This window comes from Macadamia integrifolia, chromosome 6 (assembly GCF_013358625.1).
Source record: "Macadamia integrifolia cultivar HAES 741 chromosome 6, SCU_Mint_v3, whole genome shotgun sequence".
Lineage (NCBI taxonomy): Eukaryota > Viridiplantae > Streptophyta > Magnoliopsida > Proteales > Proteaceae > Macadamia > Macadamia integrifolia.
Genome location: NC_056562.1, coordinates 14,928,424 through 14,951,931, shown reverse-complemented (window position 1 = coordinate 14,951,931; position 23,508 = coordinate 14,928,424). Strand labels below are relative to the sequence as shown.

Sequence of the window (23,508 nt, the reverse complement as noted above, 5' to 3'; positions counted from 1 at the left end):
ATGATTTGATAAATTGGATAATTTAATTTAGCTTTATAATTATAAGATGAATGATTTACGTTCACTAATATCTTTAATTTTAATAAATCAGAAGGTGTGGGGCCTGATCCAAAAACTGGTTCAGTTGAACCAAAGGCCCTTTTTTGGACTAGTTGACTTGGCCTGGTTCCTACAGTGGTACTTGTGATGGTACCTTTGATCTGCATCACAATGATTTAGTTGGTCCATACCCCCTCTGATACAGCGGAGTTTCCTACCTACTTCCGCAGGAAGAAGAAAGGTACAACACAGGCCACTTGGTGGCCACAATTTTAAAACAAGGGGACGTCTGCAATGGGCCTTTACAGCCCATTAGTGGGCCTATCTACCAGCCCATATTGTGGGCAACTTAGTTGTTTTTCTTTCTTTTTAAATCTTTTATCATTTAGTTGTTTTGTTTCACTTATAGACCTTCACCTAGTGCAGAGGGTTTCTTTTTGTTTTAAGTTTCCTATTGGCTATGTAAATTGAATTAGACAATTCTCTTACTTAGCTAGGATCTTTCTTTAAAATAAACAGCTTGTAGGCTCTTTTGGTATCCAACAGTTTTGATTAATGAAGCTATGGCTTCACCCCTTTGCTGCCGAGAAAGGGAGCTGCTGTGAGACTCAGTAAAGAGTGAGATACTCAAGGATTAGAGAGAATCTGACCTAGGTCTGTTGGTGGAAAATCAAAGGTCATATCCCCTTCTCTATGTTCTGTCTTCTCTTCTCTCAAGTAAGTGTCTTTTCATCTACTGTTATTTGTGATTGCTGAAGTTTGATATAACTACAGTTACTTCTATTTCTATGCTGTTTACATTGGGATTTAAATCACAGTTAAGGACCACCAACACTAAGCTGGCGGCAACCCTGTATTAGGGCCCTTTTGGCTGAATTTGATATTGCTCATTATGAAGAATCTGTCCATCCGATTTTGCTCCTACTTTGGGGAATCAAAAAACCCTCCAGCAGTGACCCGTCTTTGATCTGCTGTATGACAAATCTCCTAAAATCAGAGATTTGGGTTTCAGATTTTACTGTTTTGACTTTTGACTCAAATCTGACCATCGAAACATTGCTGTATTCTGAGGCATATCTATCCTAAGAGTCTACTACCATTTGCCAGAATTTAAGCTCCACTGGAAAAGGCTGGCTTTGACATTACTGTAACAGGGGTCTGTAGTCCGAAACTAGTGTTCTCTCTCACCCTCTCTGCCCGTCCCGTCCCTTCCCTTCCCTTCCCTTCCCTTCCCTAAACAGTTCTCGATTTCTTCATGTCCCTTCAACAGTTCTCTATTTCTTCAAGAGAAGAATCTGTTTTCCTTTTCAGGCTAAATTTGGAATCACCTACCCCTGCTCGCTTTGTTGCACTTAGTGTTAAAAGAACCAGTATTGTTGACCTAATCTCTCTTTTCTCTATATATATTTGCCGATTGATGAGGCACATGCCCTAGCTTGAGGCACAACAAATGTGTGCACCTCATATCACACCTGCACTTCACAGCTTTTCCTTTTTCCCTTCCTTTTGTGCTTGGCATTTGGACACACCTGCACTTTTATGGCACTTTTCGGCTTTTCCTTTTTCCTTTCCTTTTATGCTTGGTGTTTGGACACGCCTGCACTTTTATGGCACTTCACGGCCAGTAGATTGGAGAGTGAGAAGAAAGTGTGCAAGCAAATGTGATGCAGCGCATTCATCAATGTGTTCCACTACCATTACATGACAAGTTTTTCTGTTCTTGAGAAAGGGATGTTTATATACACATCTAAGAGTAACAATAAAACTTACAAGCTCAAGAAATTTAACAGACTAAGAAAAGGAAAACCATCATATAGTCCATCATCTGAAAAAATGCGAAGTTTAGGAATACAAATAGCCAATGCACTTTTAAAGTAACACTCACTCAAAGTGGGCCAACTTCAAAGACCCCTCAGGTCTCAAAGATGGTGTTACTTGACAATATAAGAAACCTGTTAAGGTCAACGCATATACAGCCACTCTGCCAAGTAGTTCCAAAACATTTGCAGCTTTGCTGAGAAATAATCATATTCTTTCCAAGTTAGAACCATACTCCAAAAGAGAAGAATTCACATCAAAATTACAAAAAAGATGCCCAACATTGGGCAGAGAAGCCACGTACTTCCTAGAATGTTTGTGGAGATCCCAATGGAGAAATTTTAAGCGGTTGTCCTCTGATAGATCTTTATTAATAAATTCAATTGCATTTGCAAACTCAGCACGAAGTATGGATTCTCGGGGCTTCTTCTCTATTGTCTGTTCAAAGTCAACAATTAAATTAACAATTAAATAAAAGAAATACTGGAAATTCCCACCACAAGGATATCAAGTATTGTAGAGGAGTCTTAGCATCCTAAAAGATTTATTAAGAGCATATATTACCTTAATTAAATTCAAAATGATTATTGGGTTTCCATATCTCTTGACAAGATTCTCAAAATGTAGTCTAGTAGCTTCATAATTTTGATCCTTCTTAGACACTGGAATGAGGTAGAAAAATGTCAGTGAAAACAATTATAAGGGATTATTACCTCGAATGCTACAACTTGAAATAAGAATTGCTTACATATAATATCAGGTTTTAAATTCAAGCGTGAAGTTTCTTGGGACCAGAATAGGGGAATCGAGCCCCGGTTCTGCACAACAGAACTTATTTGTGTCGGGCATCCTTCAGGAACATCTTCAAAGACAATCTGCTCTGTCTCAACATCATTAGCCACTCTACCCATCTCATTTACACCTCGTTTGAGATACCTGCACCAAACAAAACAATGAGGAGAAAAGATAAGCAGCTGACCTCCAATATCAACATCATAGTAGAAAACAGTGTGTCCTTGAGAAAATGGAAACTTCTGTCTTCCAAATTGTACCACACAAGCAGAGGCATCATAATTCACCATCTGTGAGACCCCTTTCACCCCATGCCAACAATCAGAGCCAACCATATTGATGCAGATGCATCACATTATCTGGAGCCTTTCTGCTTATGCAGTCTATTAAGATCTTAAGTAATTGCTATGGTTGATCTCCTAATTTGGACAAACATGTAGTGCCTCCAGGCCCCCTGTAACTGCAAAATGTGTAGAGCATAAACCATCATGGTTTTAATGACAACAAGTCTAGTACTCCCAAGAATAATCCATGTGGGCCCTTGTAACGGAAGGGAATGACCCACACACACAAAAAAAAGGATAGCCTGTTTCATTGAAATCCACAGTCGCCAAGAACAACCCATGTTTCCTTGAATGAATATGTTTGTGGCAAATAACAGGATCTCAATATACTTTACACATACTTTACAAGTCCTAGTTAATCACCTGGTGCCAGCAAAATGACGTGAGCGCCTAGCAATGAGAGTGAATTTAAATTCCCTCCCAGAAATTGAAAGTTTAGCCTACATGAACAAAATGTAAATCCATCAGTAACACAAAAAATTTCCAACATCTACACAAGGAAATGCTTATATATTTATTTCTACAACAAAATCAGAAACCATGGAATCCAATGAAACTGCAAAAGTTATACCAAACCATCTATAAATAGCCCGTCAGGTGTAATCATTTGACACAACAAGCCCTATGCAAATAGTAATTTCAGTCACACCATCAAGTTGCAAATATCAGAAAACTTGATAGCGTTAAACTCTGTTTGGATCACAAGAACCCGAACTGCCATGAAATTGGCTACATTTTACATTGAGTATAGTAATCCGAAACCATCCAGCTGGCAGATCCGATTCCCAACAAAGGAAAATAATTTCCACAGCTTAAGAGAAATCAAACTCCACAATTTTAGGTGCCTAATAATCATGGGAACTGAAGCACAGAGGCCAAATACACAGTTTCTGGTTTGCCGAATATCTCCACCTGATGTAATGCAAATCAAGACATTCCCATCTTTTTGGATTTTTGGGGTTTTCGACAAGAATATACAGGAGGACCAGGACTAATTGAAAAGCAGTCGCTCTTCCCCATAAGGAGTAAATTTGAACAGTCATCTATAAAATGTTCTGCATCAAGTTATGTCTTTGTATGTATTTGTTAAATCATGTACTTAGAAACAACAAACCAAAGTCATTTCCCAACACCCTTACCTGTTTAAAAAATCCATAGACCAAAGCAACTGTCCATAGAGTATTCTTGAGGTGATTTCGTATTCCTCTGGTCAAGTATTCATTCCAGACAAACATTGTTTCATAAAGGACTTGTCCTGTCTGATTATCACATAAGTTCTTTTGAAGACTACGCATAACATGGTATGAGTAGCTGAAAAAGAAGTCCTTTGTAAGATCCACTGTGCACAGGAGCTTCTTGTATCTAAACCAACAATAAGAAAAACAAAAAAGATAAGGAAAAAAATCCAGTAAATACACAATACCCAAAATTTAGTCACAACTGGGAAAGAATAACGAATTGTAAAACAGCAAACCATATCAAAAATAAATCAGCTTGTACACCTCAAACCAGTATGATACCTTGTTACATTCAAAATGCAATATTAACCCCACAACAGTATAAGTTTGTGTTCGTACAATTGCAGAAATTCAACTGCCATATAGCATCATCTATGAAACTGTAAAACTAAAAAGGATGTAAAGGCAGGGGCAGAATTCAATCCTTACTTTTAAGATACAATTCCACTACTTTCTTTCATCTTTAAGGAACACATTATAGCATAGACTAGGAGGGAAGTTGGATCATCTTCAAGATGTCATCAATTTAACAATGAAGGGTGCATTCTCACAAATACCAGAGTTTGAACATGTAATTTCACAATGTTTTGAAGCTTATATACTATTATGATAAACCAAAAAAAGAAAATTTTAGATTATTTGATCCAAATCAGTTAATTAGAAGCCATGAGTAAAACAATAACATCAAAACAGTTTCCTCCTCCACATTACATAGGTATTGAACAACTAGCATCTCCCTCGAGAGCACCATGGCCATTTTACATTTACATCTAGAATGGACAAAGACCTGTTCTCATTCTTAAAATTAGCCATTTTTGACCGCACAGTAGGATTTGGCAGTGGAATCATCTCGCTCTTGGTGACTGCATATACTGTATGGCCACAAATTGCACCAATCTGCCTTCTTTTCGTAATAAGCAGCATGTAGTACGGCCCCAAAAATTTAATGAACCCTAAGAAAAGAGAAGCAACATTAGTGCTGCAACGAAAATATCAAGAATCATTTAAAGAATGATATAAGATTTTGCAAATGAATCATACATACCAACGATTCCATAACAAGTGGTGACAAACTTAAGTCCACCCGTGGACATGTTCCCTTCATGTATCCGCTTCAACAAATCGTAACATTCACCTTCTGAGTATGTGGTAGAATCCTCAAGAATATTCAGCTCAGAAGGCTCTAATCTATCTATCTTTAATACTCTCCAAAAGGTTCTACTCTTGTCTCTACCTACCATATAAAAGTTCTGTGTACGAAAAAAGTTCAAAACAGAATGTATAAATTGTTTGAAAATCACAAGGGAAGATGAACAGATAAGTTGAAATTTATAATATACAGACATAATGTACTTGTGTAAATCAAACTTCAGTGCAAAAACTCAATAATTGCAATCATCATGTAAACTAAAACCAGATTAAAGTATGTAAAATAACAATGCCATCAAATCTTCAATATTACCACATTAAAGTAAGGAACTTTACTTTGTAAAAGGAAAGAAATTGTCATAGGAACTCCTTTTGCTTTGGCGTAAAAGAGTTGGTAAAACAAATTTTACCATAAAATTAGATTCCCATCGTTTGTTTTGCAACTTGGAAATTTTGTATCAAGTAAATTTTATCAAAAACCGTACTTCTACCGGAAAAGACCTTGGAAAATTTTACGCATAAATCAATAGTAAAATTCTCCCTCTTCCTGCCAAAAATTGAGTTCTAATCTCTGCCCTTCAGGACCGTATAATGTAGGGATAGATTGGACAACCAAACCAGACCCAAGACTGCAGGAACTTTTAAACTAAGAACAACCAAAACCACCCAATAGTAAACAGCAACAACAGTCCAACTTAAACCAGTCAAGAAACCAAAATTAGCAGATCCACAATCAGGAATTTCAGGAAACAGAGTTTGCATCAACAATTAGAAGTTCCAGCAACAGAAATAGAGTAATTGAATAAGTAGGATCAGAATCAAAACATATCATGACCAAATAACCAAATCAGAACTCGATTCTGACAGTAGGTTCTGAAATCTGGCATTAACTTCTGAATTTTCAGCAGAGTATTATCAAGGAACTAATAACACATCTAAGGACTGATTTGAAAGTCCAACCCATTGGAGAATAATAGCAGCAGTCAAGTTCCATACAGATTTAAACAAAACAGAATTCAGAATTCAGATCTGGGCAAAATCCATAACCGGTCAGAACTGAGTAACAGTCCACTTCAGCAGGAACCAGTGGTCTGATTAGCCTCAAAATTGGATCGAACTTCCTTCAAAATAGGACTAACCTTCGATCAAAATTAGAAGGCCATCGGATGGCCAAAACTCCCAAAACTAGGCCAACAGTAGATAAAATAGAGAATCTTAACCCATAAATTCTGCAGAAAGATTAGAGCACTTACCTAGCTGGCTGAATAATATTAGAAACACTAAGAAAACCATAAAATATGAAGATCCACTAGGACTTCTCACCACAGAGTGTCACTTGGATCAAACACCAAACCCTTCTTCTTTGATCAAGCACAAAGAACCCTCATAGAGGAGAAACGCAGTAGCATCTTTTTTTGTTCATAAAATCGTGTCTTTACTAATGAGAGCTCTCCTTTATTTATAATAATGATGGGGGGTTACATAAAATAGAAATTAATTTTAGTTTCCAAAAACTGAAATAGGAAACAAAAAATTAGACTCACCTAGTTACTAAACGTAAAAATAGAAACTTACAAAATAGAAAGTCCTTTAGTTACTAAAACTGGAAATAGAAACTAACTTATGACTGAAAATTAGAAACTAACTAGGTATTGAAATTAGAAACTAAATAACCCCATCTAAAAAGGAAACAAATCACTAAATCCCGAACGCAACCTTAGAACCCCTAGTTTAGACCCATAAAAGTAGCCCAATACACTCCAAACCACATGGATTGAAAGCCCAATACATATACAACCCAACCCTAAGCTTATTCCTAATAAAAACAAGCCTAGTTTGGTGAAGAATCTGCATCATCACCCTTGACCATGAGTAGAAGGGAAAACAAAGACAATAAAGATGATCTAGGTCTCTGCAATCCAACACACACACAAGTGGATAAGTGTTTTGTGAATCAGAGATCCGGAGCAATCTGTGATGCACAACCAATGCAAGACAGATTCCACTCCAACAGTGGACATCTATCCATATTGAGCATCCAATAAGTTCAGGGGGCACCACATCACAAAAGTAAAGGTAATGTAAGACTGAATCACAAGTGATCCTAATCTCTATGCAGGATCTCAAAATCTGGCTGAATAGGGAGAAATTTTAGAACTCACAAACCATGGCTCAGATGGAGCTGAAACTTGGAGTAGATGAAGGTCCTATTTGGGTCAACAAACCCTCAAAAGATTAGACAATTCTGATGGCTGATTGGGAAGTTATGCTCGAAGTGAAAAAGGAAACTTTATGGAAGTTCTCAGTAGCAGCTTCAAGCTGAACTTCCAGTCTTCAAATAACAGTCTAACAATCTCTCACAAAGGCTAAAACAGAAAATAAGAAAGAAGAAAAGAGAATTTGATGGAGGGTAGAGAAGGGTGGAGAAGAATTAGTGAATGGGCATCTCACCCCTCTGGTTTAGGCGTCTCACCAATTGTATCCCACAAACAGCATAAGCTATATCTTTTGTTTAACTCAAATCTCCATTTCATTATAATTGATGGGCTTTAAATAGCCTTACATTGGTTGGACACAAAGATATAACCAAAAAAGAAACTAATGGACTGATTCTGGTTTCCTACACTAACTTAAGAAATAACTTCTAATTACTTTGCCTCACATATAAAAAGGAAACTACTAACTTACTTGACCACTAAGCTACTCAAATAGGAAACAAAATACTAACTAAAAGGGAAACAAATCTTCCTAAGTTACATAGCTTGTTTGCCAAGATAAAACAAAGAACTAAAAACAGTAACTAATATCTAATATCCTAACAAGTGCTGGCAGCATCTTTCCCAAGCCAGCTGTAAATATTGGACCCCAAGGTGGTGAACAGTGCCTGATTGAACAGTAACAGCAGGTTGGCTGATCCAATTGGAGAAAAATAAGGCGGGTTCGATGTATGAAACTGAACCAGAATTGGGCCAGCACTGAACTCTCCTTTTGACAGCTCGATCTACATCCAAAGATATGAGGGATGACATGCTACTATAGGCCACCAATTGCTCACATCAGAACCTGTAGACTTATCCACTGAAGCATCCCAAGAGGCATACCATGTCACTGAAACAAGAGGACAACTCAGAGCAGTAAGGCCTTGTATGTTTAAAATAGCACAAGCTACCCATTTGGAGCTTTTTCACAAACTCACGAGGGTGCCACATCACAGCACTGGTGGCTGTAAGGAGGAATGAGTAGGCAGGCTACTTTAGATCATTACAGAACCAACAACCATACTAATGACATAAATCCACAGTAGCAGCCCAAATTGAATGCAAAGTTACTAAAGCAAAAGAGACCCAAAGCAGTCCTACTCACATTCATGCTCCACCTGTTTTCTATATAATATAATACATGCACCTTAAAATACCTTGAGACATATAAATATGCAACAATAAAGTTCAGGAAAGCTTACAATAAATTATTATATAGAACTCCAAAACATGATGGAATCATAAGGCTATACAAAAGCTCTTTTATCAACAAACAACAAAGTATTGCAAAAAGAAGAGACTGACAAAAAGGTCAACAGCTCACAAAGGATGGAAACGAAAAGACACTCGACCTTGATAAAGAAAAGAAAGAAACCAGGAACACTGAAATACCAAGAACTGGTCACCAGAAACACTACTTCTGGCCCATAATTCTGCCATGACAACGGCCTACTCAAGCACCCACTGAAACAAGATGTTTGACATGATGTCTAAATCATAAGCCTCACTCAGAAGCAACAAGCCAATTCCAGACTAACCAGTTCAGCCAATTATTACGATCACAATCAAAAAACAAAGGGAGAAACACAAGCTAAAAACCTTTAGGAGAGCAACCATATCAGCCTACTTAACTCCCCTTTGCCCAGAGGACCAGAGTATGCAAAGAGAATCACTTCCTTTTTATCTTTGAACACTACTCCAGTGCCCAAGTCCTTGTTTCCTTGTCAAACACTAGCCCAGAAACAACTCCCATGGATTTCAGATAATGAGGTCTATTAACAAAAAAAAAATATATCATCATAAGAGAATCTTTCGGGCAAGTGAATTAATCCCTTAGAGCTACACCACCTAAATCATGGGTGCAGAAGCGATCCACCCTCACTATTAAGTTGTTGACAATATAATAGACAGTACAAAACTTAGCTTGTAAAAATGGCATGATCTAATGATAGAAAATAGTGAAGCAATTTATTAATATACATATACTAATACCACACACATACACCGCATCACAGACATGGTCTAACCTGAATCATTGACTCAGTGGCCAGTGAGCTTCCACATGGACAGCGGATCTTCTGTTCCAATTGAAAAGAATCATCAATTTCCACTTTAAGTTTCACGTTATTCACATCTGAGCCACTATGTCCCTTTGAAGCTAAATCAGTAGCACCAGGGATTTGCATTTTTCTGGCAGGAAGTGCAGACGGTATCAATCTAGAAGTAGAATAATAAGCAGAACATCAAATCATTACACAAGCATGCACAAACATTATAAACTAGAAATATAAATAGATGAAAACCCGAGAGAGAGATAGAGAGAGAGAATCCAAATAACAAAAATGGAGTTTGAAATCCTCATATAAAATATATATCCAAAAAAATAGCTGAAGCTGTCACAGTTTTTTTTGTGTGTGTGTGTGGTGGGGGGGGTGAATATTGTTGACCCACCAACTAATGACTAAACAGACCTGCACCCACACAACATTTTCATGACTTAGGTTTTCACTTATTGTTCACTGGGATAGGCCTTTCCTCACAAGGGTTAAAGATATGCGAGACATCAAGACCTTTCTATCTAGTTCTTTTTCCCCCTTTTTTTAGAAGGACAAGCGTGTAATGTCATCAATAACTTGATGCAAGATACCAAGACCCTTCAATCTAGTTGTACCATAGGTATTTCGAAAACTTTAAACATAAGAAAAAGATCACCTGTAAACATCATCGATAATTTTAGCCACTTCATCCTTTCCAACAGGATTTCTTTTTGCCCAATACGCCTTGGAAACTGCAAAATAAAGGAAAAATTGAATTTTGTTCTATAAGGTCCACTGGAGCAAAAAAGAAGTACAAAATGAAGAAAGCTGTGTAATATCTGGCTATTTGACACTGACAGAAATACTTCCTTCAGCTGGAGTACAGCATAAAACTAGATTAATTAAAAAATAATAAGGGAACTTCACCTAATATAAGCATAATCTAAATATCTTACACTAGAGCAATGGACAAACAATAAATTATGGAAGATAGTTTTACATGTATAGAGAGAATACACTACATACATAATAATAATGAGGGAAAATTTCCTTTACACGCCCTTGTTTTGGAAAGGCTTCCTAAATGGTCCACCATTTAGAGTCACGTGGAGATATACGATTGTTGGATAGAGAGGACAGGATTCGGAATAGCCACATGCCAAATTTCGTAACATTATTCAATCAAATACCCTCACATGTAGCATCCTAATGCAAAGAGCATCTTGAGATACCCAATGGAGGAGCCAGATCTGTTCTTATGTCATATGAATAGGGGGATTAATTTTGTAATCAAGTGCATCTATGTAACTTAATTCATAGTTCTAAATTTCAGCTGAAACTTCAAGTATTGACAAAAAATTCCCCGTTTCGCAATGGGTCGAATCATGATATATTATAAAAGTCCAAGGTTTCAAGTGGTATCAACCAATTTCGACCATTTTGACTGATTGTTTGAGTGGTGAGAGATATATCCCTATCATGTAACATTATTGTTTGTTTTGCAAATCTACAGTATGTTTTGTTTGTTTTAATCACATATTTCCATTTCCAGTATGTAACTTATATGTAGACTTAGGCTAGTGTACAGCTTCATTCAGTGTACACTAGCAAACTTCACCCAAAAAACACAAATGCATTCATATAGACTCCACCCATAATAAGAAATAATCACCAGCATGCATGCTAGCGCAGAAATCAAGAAATGACCTCTCACAAGCAAGTGAATGCGCATGTTCAGAAGCAAGACGCAAAGCCTTTAGCTATTCATTATTAGACAGAGTGGACAACATGAAGCAGCCCAAGGTGTAAGGAGTTGTGGGCCTTCTTAGGTTTCTATTTTCTCTTTTGCCCATTGATGGGACATCCAGTAGTCAATCTTGTTAATTCAATACAAAATCATGTGTTATCCATGGATTCACAGGCAGTTTTCTCCAGCCAATTCTTAAGTTCTGCTCTCAGAGCTAAAAACTCTTTGGGTGGGTGTGTTTCAGACTAATCTCAGAGAATATGTTTGAGCTTCTTGGTTTACTTTTAATGTAACATGACTTCTCCTCCAGAAGCCCAAAAACCACCACCTGTCCGCTATTGGTTTCTACAGCCAGGCCTACACCATGATGTCTAGTCAAGTAGTTATACTTTTATTTCCAAGCTGAATCAACTATACAAGAAGAAATGAAAGCTATCCAACAACAAACATCAACTAAAGTTCAAATTACCTTGATCATCAGAAATCACAGATAAAATTTTATCCACAAGATCCTGCAGGACAAAAGTAATACAGCTTAGAATCAACAAGTTAATCTGACAAAACTGCACAGAATTAAGCAGTTCCTAACGTACAGTGTCAAGTCTGAAGCAGCCATATTTAGAGAAAAATTAACCAAAGATCCACATCCAGAAACAAATGCTCCTACAGTTGTAATAGTGAAAACCAAGCAAGAACTGAAATTGACCAGTGTCCTTTATGGCTCTAAAGCCTAATAGCTCATTCTCTGGATACCAACATATGCAGGTATAGGAAACATACTGCAGATAACAAAGGTGCATAAATAAACATATTCTCCAGGTTATGGGGTACGATGTCCTAAATAGAATACTCAAAGTTCAATCTGGGCATCTAATGTGATTCAGCAATATTGTAAATTCTGCAACAGTATCAGAGCCATCGCGGATTACAACTATATTTTTTTATAGCCATGCAGAATTTTTTTACCTTTATGTATGTTGCACCTAACAGTTTTCTTTCAATATCAACAACCCGATCGGAAAAAAAGGGAAGGGGGCATAAACTGGGACAAGTCTGGGAAGGTATGGAATGGAGCCGGTCTTAACATTCAGCATACTTTACATGAACCAGACACCCTCAGACTCAACATAAATTTTCACACTGGCAGTCCAACTTTTTCTCCATCACAACAAGTCACAGTCCCTAAATTTTCCCAGATAATAATAATAATAATAATAATAATAATAATAATAATAATAACAGTAATAGTAATACACTAATAACAATAATCATAAACATTATAACAAGAAGAATAAGAAACAAGAATAATGAATCAGACAAAGCTAGCCCACGACAAAATAAAAGCAAAAAAAGTGAAGCAGATGCAAGCTGCATGCAAAAAAAATGATGCTCAAAAATAGTGTAAGTGGACCATGGTGATCTTGTAAGAGCAACATGGGTTCACATATCTTCATTCAATAAGGATTTTCAAGAGATAATAGGTCGTTTTCTTTGAGAAGATCAGCCTATTCAATTTTAGAAGAAGCATTCTTCAAATTTCTTTTTTTGGGGAATTTTGGGTGTACAAGAAGAACACTGTACTTCTAAGAGAATACCTGCTTTTTTCCTTGCTTCGGAAGTCCCAGCTGAGTGAGTACATCCTTAAGCTCCTTTATTCGAAAGTATGCCAATTTATCCTGAAATGCAAGTGTGTAGGCCATAGCAATTTAACTAAGCACATGTCAACAAAATTAATATTAATTCCGATCCTAGTCACTTCATATAATTGCATATGAACCCATCACAAACAAGTTGGACAGCCAAGCCTAATTGTTTCACATCATATAGAGGGAAAAAGCAATCACACAAATATGTTGCCCACAAAAGTTTAAATAAATACATATCATGGAATACAAAGGAGTTCAATAGAGACAGCAAGGAGCCGTCCTAAACTGGGAACCCTCGCTGACAAGAATAGAATACCCTTATATTCTATCAGCATAAATAATGTCTATCCATTAAGCCCAACTGTAAATGATATATAACCCTCTAAGACTATAGAATACCCTTATATTTACATGTAGCTAACAAGTAACAGGCTACGGAAGTTATAAAAATTCAATGGGGATATCCAAAATCCTGAGCTGAAACAATGTTAAAAACGTAATATAACTTTAAATAAGAAAAAGGAGGCAATGCCACTACTTAAAGCGTGAGATTCTCAATGAAACAAACATAACTAAGCTCAGGCAGATAAAGAAACAATGGCTCTTAACAGCGCATACACTTCGACCAGTTCCTCGCCACAAGCAGACATCCTTCCATGCAAGTAGGTGATACAAACTAAATTAACGACTACTAAACCCTAGATTCCCTCCTAAGATAAAGTGAATACACTGCCATAACCAAGTTGTGAAAGTAGTGTGGAACAATATCAGCATAAAACGTAAAACATCAACAAATCAGCTCAAATAATCCAAGAAAAGAATAAATTAGCAACCATAATAAGGATCTTACCTTGCAACTAGATACTAAGTCCATCTCCTCAAGTACCCCGAGCACCAAAATGTCTAACAACTAGAGAAAGCCAGTGCAACAGAAACTCGCAGTAGGCAGTAATCCAAATCAAGTGATATCATCCGAATACAAAGATTGATCTAATCAAAATTTAGAAATAAAACACCAAGACTCAAATCAGAATTGTCGATTTCCCGAATTCCAAAAGATATACGAAAACAAAAACAAAAAAAAAAAGGCATCCAAAGAGAAAAATTAACTACATCGATAAACACCCCCTCGCCCGCAGGCCTGAGAGATGAATGAAATCAATTAGTACTGCTATGAACGGGAAGCCTGCAAGCAAAAACAACCAATTACGACGAAACCCTAACGCGCAGAGAATTGTGAAAAATATAGAAACGAACTCGTTCACACGTACTGCATCATGCAATTGATGATATCTACACGGAGTCTCTATCTACGAAAGGGATGACCTATGAAGACGATGATCAATTACGAGGGTTTCATCTTTCCATAGCCTGCCCCTTCACGCCGAGTGTCCTCCATTGCTTGAGTCTCCGGGCTTCTTGTCTCTTCTCTTTTTTTTTTTCTTTTTTTTTTTTTTTAATTAAATTCCTCCTTTGTATTTCTTCGTTTTATTTGACCAAGCTGTAACGGAAGCCATGACCCATCCCCCTGCCATCCAATCACGATAGAGCGGAACTGTAGAGTCTCATACAATATGGTTAATATTTTAGAATAAAGTCCGGACCAGTTAGCCACTTTTACTCGAAGTCTGGAATTTTCTTCCGTCGGAAGAGTTGGTTGGTGATTTGCGGATAGAGTAGTCTCTTAGGACGTCATGGGTTCGATTCTTCAACATGTGTTAAAATACGCTCTCTTTGTTGTTGCTTACCCTATTTTGAAATTGTGAAAACCGAACAATGGCTTCGGTGCGATTTGGCTTCGGCTTCGATTTGCAATCAAGTTAGTTTCAAATTTTTGTCCGGTTTGGATTTGACGATTCGACGATTCGACTTTGTCTTTGCTCAATTGGCTTGGTCTTGGGCAGTTTTACCAGTTCAATTTCGGTATTGACCTCTATCCTTAATGGATACAATTGCAGATCGATTTCATATTTTGACCATTTACTCTTTGATTTATGTAATCAATACCTTCTTCATCCTAATGAATATAATTTACTCTTAATTTATATTTTTAAATTATTTTAATTTTTTTTTATTCTTTATAACTTTTTTTTTTTTTTGGTAACATTCTTTAAAACCTATTTAAAGTTCACAAATCCTCAAAATCATTAATCGGTTATCTAATTGGATATGATAATTGATTTTTCGATAATTCGAATTTGACCGCTTTGACTGGACATGGATACAAATACAAATGTGAATTTGAATTCAGATTTCGGCTATTCATTTACATTCCTACTCTTTAGTAAATGGGGCCATGGCTACAAATATAGGCATTCAGAATTTTATCGCTCTCAACGATGTTTATAAAAGTATGATACGGCCCATACTTCCACCCAAAAAAAAAAAAAAAAATGGTCATATCCATAGTTAGCAAAAACGGGAACAACAAAAAAGGGAAAACGGATGGTACGGGTTTTAAACAGTAAAAGGTTTCGTATGATAAGTCAAATAAATGGTCAAAATAACAAAGATCGGTAAAAATCGAAAAACAGACGATACAGGTTTTCAACGTGTAGATTTCAAACAAACGGGACTAAAAAAACGATAGTATACTCATATAAATTAAGGAATTATTATATAAATATCTACATCTAATGTTAAAAACAACTACAATATCTAACATTAATGTCTATATACCCTATGTCTCATTATAAGTTTTAAGACATATCATTAAATATTATCCAACACCAATTATAAATTCATACACCACACATGCCCAGAGTCTTATTGAGCAATGTGACTAGGTTATGGTGTTGTTTATTATTGTTAACATAGTTAATACACTCTCGAAGTGATATATGTTCAGTTAAAGTTAAGATTCATTACTTTAAAAGTATTTTCAACAAATACAACAGTTTATAACTTAATTTCGAGGTCTGTGAATTGAATTTGAGTTGAAGGTAATATCAAGAGAAATATAGTCCATTGCGTTAGCTTCAAAAATCAGGTCGATCAAAGTTCGGTAGAGAGATATAAGGTCAATTAAGTAGACATTATGTTCAAAAATCAAGTATTAAAAAACGCCATAAAAAACGTGAACGTGTTTAGAACTGGAATGCTTGAAGTTTGTTGGCTTTTTTAAGTATCTTTAGGAAGCATATGATAAAACATATTTTAAACGGTAAAAAACGAAAAGTTTTAAATGTGTTTTTTGCTAAAAGACTCGTATCGTCTTCCTTCAATTTCAAATAAAAATAATAATAATTTAACAAATTTGCCCTTTATAACTACTGTTCCACCGGTGCAGGATCAACATGGATCGGTCTCTGGCACGGACGATATTTATCAACCGTATCGGCCGTATCAAACGTTTTACCTTCATTTTCAATATAAAAAATAAATAAAAAAATTTGGAGAGAGTTGCCCTTGAAGGGTTCCACCGGTATTGGATCAACATGTATCGGTATCTAGCACCATCAATATGGATACGGATTGGCCCAATACTGGTATTTACAACCATTGAGGGGACCGGTGCTGCATATTTGACCTTATTTATTTGACTGCTTTTCAACAACCAAAAAAAAAAAAAAAAAAAACTGCTATTATTATTATTATTATTTTTTTTTAATTAGGGTCTGAGACCTGGAATTGGGGTCCAAATCGGTATCGCCCAGACTGGATCGATGAGAAATCAGTTAGGCTCGGGCCAATGCTGCCCCAACCCCATAATCTGGAAATGGATCGAATGTAAGAGATCACATGTAAACAGTGATGACTCTGCCTTAATCATGGGATGTACTAACTTGATCATCAATACCAGTTGGAGACCTCCTAAAGGTGCAGAGAACTTGAAAAAGACTGGAAACTAGCCTTATACTCCATTATATTTTCCTGCCTGCTTTAATTTTTGAGACCCTTTCTTTGCCAACTGATATTGGTCTGGTAGTTCGACAATATTTTCTGCAAAAAGTCCCCCCACCCCCTCTTCTACCAAAGAGCTTGGTTTTTAGCTGGGGCTAGAATTTTCGAAATCTCGGTGAACGAACTATGAAGTAAAAAGAAACGTAAAAGATCCAAGCTTAAGGTCAGTCAAACATGCAGAATAATCCTACTCTTCATTATAATGAACAATGTAGCAACACCACCTTATGTTACAAACAGGTCTCAACTCTCCCTACTTTTTTAGTGTGAGAGTGGATCAATCTTACTCCCAAGCAACTGAGTCAATCAGAATACCTTTAATGGACAAAATTCGAAAAGTCCTTCATACCAATACAAATATTGATCCACATGCCCAGTTCTATCCCTGTGAACAATTTGTTAACATGGAACAACAGTACAACATTGGGCAAACCCATGCATCGAGGAGAAGATGCCACCACATCCCACGCAAGTCAAGAGGGCAGCTTTTTACCTCGTTTCTTTGCAGTCTTGGCAAGAGCATCACAAATTTCTCTTTTTCGCTTGGAGTTTTCATTGCCACCCTTGCTCCCGGAACTCTTGCCATTACCTTCTAACGCCTCCTTTACAAAGAACTTCAACCTCCATAATGTTGATTCACTCTACATCAAAAGCAAAGATCAAATAAAATTTACTGAAAGGGTGATGTCAAGGGACCATCCTTAAAACAGGGGTCCTTGGAGGTCATCTGCTTTGTTTTCTGCTTGTTTTAGAACCAAAGCAACCTTACAGCAGCTCTAGGGCTTCCTTTGGTTGCCCTTCATTTCAAAACAGCATTTGCATTACCTGGAGCCTTTTTTTTTTTTTTTTTTTTAAGGAGGCGGGGGGTGGGGTGAGGGAGTTGACCGAGCAGCAGACAGTACACTTATCACAACAGATCAAATAATTACCTGAGCATCCATGTCAAGGTCCACCTCTTCAGCTGTGGCTAGGAAACTCGGATTTTTCTGCACAATAATCTCCAACGCCTTACTGAGATCTTCAGGAGATAACCGGCTGAGGCCTACACCAAGTTTTCTTTTCTCTTCTGCTGACATTTTTCTAGAAAGAACATTTCCAAGGTCAGTCTTTGTTCCTATGCATAGGAAACTAGTGGGTTAATATATCAGTAACAGAACGGTTGAAAATATTAGGCCCAACTAGCTTCGTAAGAGGGAAAAGTGGGGGAAGTTGGAGGTAGTTCTTTCTTCTTCAAAAATTAGTGATAGTTGTACTAAATGAACCTGCAAACTTGTAATTCCAATATAGGTAATAAAGGACTTCATATCACTCAACCATGAAATGAAGGACAAATGTTTCACGGAATCCCATACTTTTCCCCCTTTTGTATGGTTGCTTAGTAAAACCTTAAAACAAGCTCTCCACCAAACAATTTCATAGTACAAAAGTCAAAGCCTCACTTACTAATTTAAACTCCGCTCCAACAATGAATGCAATTCATCCATTCCCAACTAGTTGATTGATGAACTTTCCATAATAAAGCAAATTCCCTGCTGCCCTTTTTTCTATTCTCATAAATCCATGTAAATGTAAATTTTTCCTTAAAATAATTGTTTTGTCCCTGCCTGTTCATGCAGGGAAAATTAGGTCCACATAAAATTTTCAGGCTGAATCCAATTTTCAAATAAGAAAAAAATAAGAAAACTGAAAAAAGGAGTCTCTGAAAGTTGCTTCGACTAGCTCCCTCACGAAGTACAGTCAAAATTCATATGTCGGGATCTTTTCAGGAAAACTTTTCTCTAGCATTATTGAAGAGAATCTATACCACAATTCAGGTTGATACAGGGTAGTTGGAGACTTTTCTTTACTTTAGAAAATACAAACAGATGTGTAAATTGAGTCACAAAACAGAGGTGGATCAAGAACAACCCAACTCCTACAAACCTATTAGCAGAAAAATGCAGTAAACAACTTAAAATAACTAATAGCATTCATCAAAATGACGTGCATGTAACTCAACTTTAAATCTCACTAAACTGAATCAGTTTTAGGGGCCTACTGAACACAATAGGCTGATTGCATGGTAAATTGAAGCTGTATACTGGGGAGATTCCTCTTCTAGATATTAAATCTTAGGGAAAATTACTTGGACACCCCCTGTACTATGGCCCCACTGCTTGACACCCTAAAAGTTTGAAAAGTTACATGAACCACCCTTGCATTTAAAATTAATTACAACTAGCCCCTATCCGTTAGTCAATCACCATTTAGTGATGAACCCTTTCCTTCTCTGTGAGATCAAAAGCTCTTTAATGGATCCATGCTTTGAGAAGCCCGATTATGGTCTTTGGAAATGAGAAGAAGCAAGGTGATGGTGGCGGCTGGGCTTGCTTGAATATGCCCTAATTTGTGATATGGTATTGTGAAGTAATTGAGACGGAAGATGGGTGAAAGGGGAATCCTTCACCCACTACTTAAATCGATTTGGGTATTTTTAGGTTAATATCTTTAAAGGGTAATTGGTCATTTTAACTTAACAAGTTTCAGTTGAATAACTCATAAGGGTAAAATGGCCTTTTCATTCAACCACTAACAAGTAACAACAGACTAACACCGTTAGGTTTCATGGGGCTTCAAGTAATAGTTTCAAACTTTTGGTGTCTCAAGCAATCTGGCCATAGTACTGGGGGTGTCCAAATAATTTTCCCCAAGTCTTATCAATGGAAATGAGTAAGAGCAAGATACACCAAAGCCACAAGAAACATAAAGCATAACAAAAAAATTGCAAGGCATTACAGGAGAGAACCTAATGAAAAAGCACTTCTTCTCCTATACCTATGATATTCTAGTTAGTACAGAGCCTTATAATCTTGGCAGTGCTGTAGTTGTTCAAAACTGAGAGAGCAAGAGGGAGGTCCATGCCCTTGTTCAAAGTACAAGGGAGGGGTGTCTAATTCTTAGCAAGGTTCCAAAATCAGAATCTGGTATAGGGAACAAACCTGCACTTTTGAACCACCATTTCTCTGAGTTCCTCCAAATGCATATCAACCTCACAAAGCTGAAAACCATCCAGAGTAACATTGTCAATGGAATGCATGAATCATTCCATAGAAAAGAAACTAACATCAGCATTCTGTAAGAGAAACTCTTCATTTGCACCTTTGCTTCAAAGAATGGTACTTAAACCTCAACAAACCTCACTACTTATATCTCTAGACAACTTTGCATTAGCAGCTTCTTGGGCACGCTGCATATCTAACTGTACCTCTGCTTCCTCCTCTTTTCGCCGTGTTTCCTGCAATAATCAGGTTTGGAAGTTAAAAAGACCATTGAATATCATACATCAAGAAAATGACCAGGGGAATCCCCTGCCAAATCGCAATTTTACCTCTTCAATAACTTTAGGTAAAAGTTGAAGCCACTTCTCCTCAAATTTTGCCAACAAAGTTTTAGCCATCACATGAACATCACTTTTTTCATCATTATATGTCATTGCATTCTTGAAAACCAACCTCACATCAGCACAGATTTCTCGGACATTCTTATAGCCACTGCCATCCTTAGCCTCCATTTGATTCTTTATTGTACTAAAATCCATGGGCTTTTCAATAACCTAACATGCACCACCGCCAACAAATTAATCAATGGCTTTCACCGAAAACATTCCCAAACTGGAACTATTAAAAGAAATTACATAATCAAGAAAAATCACCTACAACTCGATGGAGTGGAAAATTACTAAAGTTAAGGAGTGCAGTACAGTATGTCAAGGGTGTTAGTTGTAATTATGGGATATTTGTCTTATAATACATGGTAATAGAGATTGATTGGAAAATTCTGAACCCCATTGATCTGGTTTATTTTCTTTCTTCTCTCCTGAAGGTGCTCTTCTCTAACATCTGGTTTCTGTTTACGGTTGAATATTGTCTCTGATTTAGTAAGTAGTAACAACTAACATAGCTAAATGTATAATTTGAAACCACATCTAAAATCTAGATTTCAAATGACAAAGGTAGATATAATTTTGGAACTCAACAACAACACTTAGCAATGGAGCCAATATGCATTCATACATATTTCTCAATGCTTACAGTAACTACGATGTCAATTATGGTGGAAAGAAAATTTTCTCAATGTGAATGTTGATAATATTAAGAAACTAGCCAGAAACAAAAGGAAAAAACATGTACCTCATAGTAGTCATGTAAGCCAAGACCTTCGACATCTACAGGCGCCATAAAGGGCCATGACCATTTGTGCTGAGTGATCTGCTGACAATTTAACATAGGAAGAGGATTCAATTTTCAGCAACTTCCCCTCAGATGTGACAGTAATAACTGCACCTTTCCCATGTAAATAACAGGGATGCATTCAATAGGTTGACTACTATGAAGACATCGTTGAGTCAAAAAAAATAGATCTCGCTATTCTAATAAACAGCAACAATAAATAATACAGTGATTCTTTTATTGTTCGGCAGGCAAATAATCAATTGATTACCAAGACTTCTCACTATTCGGAATCTGAAATATCCCGCAATGAAAGGCAATGTTAGAACTACACCTCACATATACCAGACATGTTGGGTGTTGGGGTTTGGCACTTGTAAAAATCATGGTGATAGTCATGCAAGTAATAAATCTTGGTACCAGATCAATTACATTTCATATCTGGGTAATCATCTCAGCTGCTAAGTTCACAAGTGTAATGATTAGCTTCTACAAGAAAGCTTAAGAAAAAAATACGAAGAGGAAAAAGAGTGGAGAAAAACCTTAGGAAACTATTAGAATTCGGAAGTAACTATAGTATACTGACTAATATAGCTTATCAATGGAACGTGGGGACCTCTAAGCATAAAGGTGGAGACATCATCAGGGCCTTAATTCTAAGGCCAAGATCCATATGCGAGCGACTTAGAAGTTAGAAGTGGATAAGGCTACTTACAAGAAGACAATATGTTTTGGTATGATTTTGTTTGGTTTAAATAGCATTTAGTTTGCCCGGACTCCTCTATTTACATTTCAAAGCCAAGTCCAGTGGTAGTTCTGTAATCATGTAGCACCAGCCAGGTAAGTTAATTCAGATTTCAGACAAGGATCTGTTTTGTTTTATGTTTTTGGATTAGTTTGGGTCCAACTGAATTGGTTCTTATATTAATAGTTGAGTCGGTAGAAGCAGTATTAGGAAGATTCTGTTTAGAACTAATATTTAACAGGATTATTAGTTATTACAGTCTGGAAGTCCTTTGGTAAGATGGTACATATTTGATCTTTCCTGTTCAAGGCAATGAAACTGAAACAATTTTCCACAAGCTTTGAAGTGTGAACGCTCCTCCAGGAGTTGTGATTGCCTAGATTTCTTTCTTCCTCATCACCACCTTCGGTTCTTCCTTTTTCTCTTGATTTTCCAGGTTCTTTGCTGAATTTTAACCCTTGCTGTTTCCTCACATAATCCCAAATTAATCTGTTTTGTCCTCCATCCCTCACCAAACTCCATCTTTATATCCAGACCTTAATCCAAGTTTTCACACTTCTCTATTTACTTCAAACCCTGGTTTTGCCTAACCCTCACAGAAACCATAAAGGTCCTACATGACATAGTCTACTCATGAAGCTGTTGTATACATTCAGTCATACCTTCATCAGTTCTCTGAGAAGTAAAGACAACCAGATCTGTCAAGATATCATCATTCAATCTCTTTTTTTAACAGATCAATCAGCATCTACACCATACACTCGAATCAAATGATCAAACTTGGAGCCACAAGCTAATTTATAACATTAGACAGCCTTTTCTCTTTTGTAGGTTCTTCAATTAACAAAGATCATACATAGCCCTAAAGTATTTTTTTTTTTTAAAAACAAATTCACTTTGAATTTCAAATTTCCGGAAATACACCTGATCTACAGAAAATAACACAGATAACAAAAGAATAACGTCACAGGATGTCTTGCATTTCTAGCTTTCATTTTAACTCTGTTGAGGCTGTCCATAATTAGTCAACCTTATATTACTATCCCCTTTTTTCACTTTTGCAACACAATTATTAGGTAATCATAATAAGAAGAACTTACATTAAGCTTCACCTCAAAGCATAAAATTTTAGGCCTTTTTTTTTATTTTTTTTGGGAGGGGGGCATGTAGGGATCATTTAAGTATTACAAATAAGTATTTGAAGGATGAAAAAATGCACACATATGGATACAGATGACTCATGATTAGAGGAACAGAGGGGCAATGCATGGTTAATTGCCTGGCGCAATATTGTGGAGAATTGGCGCATAAGCTCTTGCATCCTTTTTGCAGCAGCAGTTTCTCTCTGGGTTGCATCTTGCTGCTGCTTCTTGATGCTTGGATTCAGTTTCTCCCTGTCCTTATCCTTCACAATTGAACTACTTCTAGAACTGTTTGGCAGCTTTTTGTTCGAGGACAAGTAGAACTGACCCACCTCCCTCACTCTGTGCTCAAGCTGCAAATAGAATTATAAGAGCAATCAACTAATGATTGTTGAGGAGGAAAAGACGAAGAAAAAAAGGACTCTGAGGTTTTGGGGGGGGGG

At 36.8% G+C, this 23,508-nt stretch overlaps 3 protein-coding genes across 5 annotated transcripts in view; all 3 read right to left on the bottom strand.

The window, feature by feature from the left end:
* The window catches only part of LOC122081007 (E3 SUMO-protein ligase SIZ1-like), a 40,265-nt gene extending 25,727 nt beyond the window's left edge, over nt 1–14,538 (bottom strand). The window contains exons 1-7 of one of the 3 annotated variants that reach the window (XM_042647938.1): nt 14,339–14,538; nt 14,181–14,253; nt 13,918–14,057; nt 13,017–13,097; nt 11,891–11,933; nt 10,351–10,426; nt 9,666–9,855 (exon numbers count right to left, since the gene is read on the bottom strand). In XM_042647938.1, coding sequence (XP_042503872.1) covers nt 9,666–9,855; nt 10,351–10,426; nt 11,891–11,933; nt 13,017–13,097; nt 13,918–13,941 — 414 coding nt within the window. In that variant the 5' untranslated portion in view covers nt 13,942–14,057; nt 14,181–14,253; nt 14,339–14,538. Of the gene's footprint in view, nt 1–9,665; nt 9,856–10,350; nt 10,427–11,890; nt 11,934–13,016; nt 13,098–13,917; nt 14,058–14,180; nt 14,254–14,338 lie in introns of those variants that run through there. The other 2 variants (XM_042647939.1, XM_042647940.1) reach the window with 2 other exon arrangements.
* LOC122082598 (phosphoinositide phosphatase SAC2-like) lies at nt 1,882–5,577 on the bottom strand. The gene is made up of 8 exons (XM_042650273.1): nt 5,277–5,577; nt 5,019–5,184; nt 4,133–4,355; nt 3,357–3,433; nt 2,606–2,793; nt 2,422–2,519; nt 2,162–2,295; nt 1,882–2,053 (listed from the first exon to the last, which is right to left on the bottom strand). Exons 1-8 carry the CDS (start codon nt 5,575–5,577, stop codon nt 1,921–1,923), a joined length of 1,320 nt encoding a protein of 439 aa, XP_042506207.1. The 3' UTR covers nt 1,882–1,920.
* Nucleotides 14,539–17,145: 2,607 nt separating the features above from the next.
* LOC122081179 (transcription factor GTE1-like) lies at nt 17,146–23,415 on the bottom strand. The gene is made up of 7 exons (XM_042648185.1): nt 23,203–23,415; nt 21,140–21,217; nt 20,338–20,562; nt 20,146–20,244; nt 19,949–20,007; nt 17,900–18,050; nt 17,146–17,611 (listed from the first exon to the last, which is right to left on the bottom strand). Exons 1-7 carry the CDS (start codon nt 23,242–23,244, stop codon nt 17,444–17,446), a joined length of 822 nt encoding a protein of 273 aa, XP_042504119.1. The 5' UTR covers nt 23,245–23,415; the 3' UTR covers nt 17,146–17,443.
* Between the last annotated feature and the right edge of the window lie 93 nt (nt 23,416–23,508).

What these genes read in the sequence shown, in the direction of transcription:
- LOC122081179 (XM_042648185.1), bottom strand. Translation starts at nt 23,244, where the DNA reads ATGCAAGAGCTTATGCGCCAATTCTCCACAATATTGCGCCAG. An exon ending in CTAGAGATATAAGTAGTGAG is followed by an intron (nt 20,008 to 20,145) that starts GTTTGTTGAGGT and finishes GATGGTTTTCAG; the next exon opens with CTTTGTGAGGTTGATATGCA. An exon ending in ACCTTGACATGGATGCTCAG is followed by an intron (nt 17,612 to 17,899) that starts GTAATTATTTGA and finishes CTTTTGATGTAG; the next exon opens with AGTGAATCAACATTATGGAG.
- LOC122082598 (XM_042650273.1), bottom strand. Translation starts at nt 5,577, where the DNA reads ATGTCTGTATATTATAAATTTCAACTTATCTGTTCATCTTCCCTTGTG. An exon ending in CACTTGTTATGGAATCGTTG is followed by an intron (nt 5,185 to 5,276) that starts GTATGTATGATT and finishes CTCTTTTCTTAG; the next exon opens with GGTTCATTAAATTTTTGGGG. An exon ending in TCATTTTGAATTTAATTAAG is followed by an intron (nt 2,296 to 2,421) that starts GTAATATATGCT and finishes GACTTTGAACAG; the next exon opens with ACAATAGAGAAGAAGCCCCG.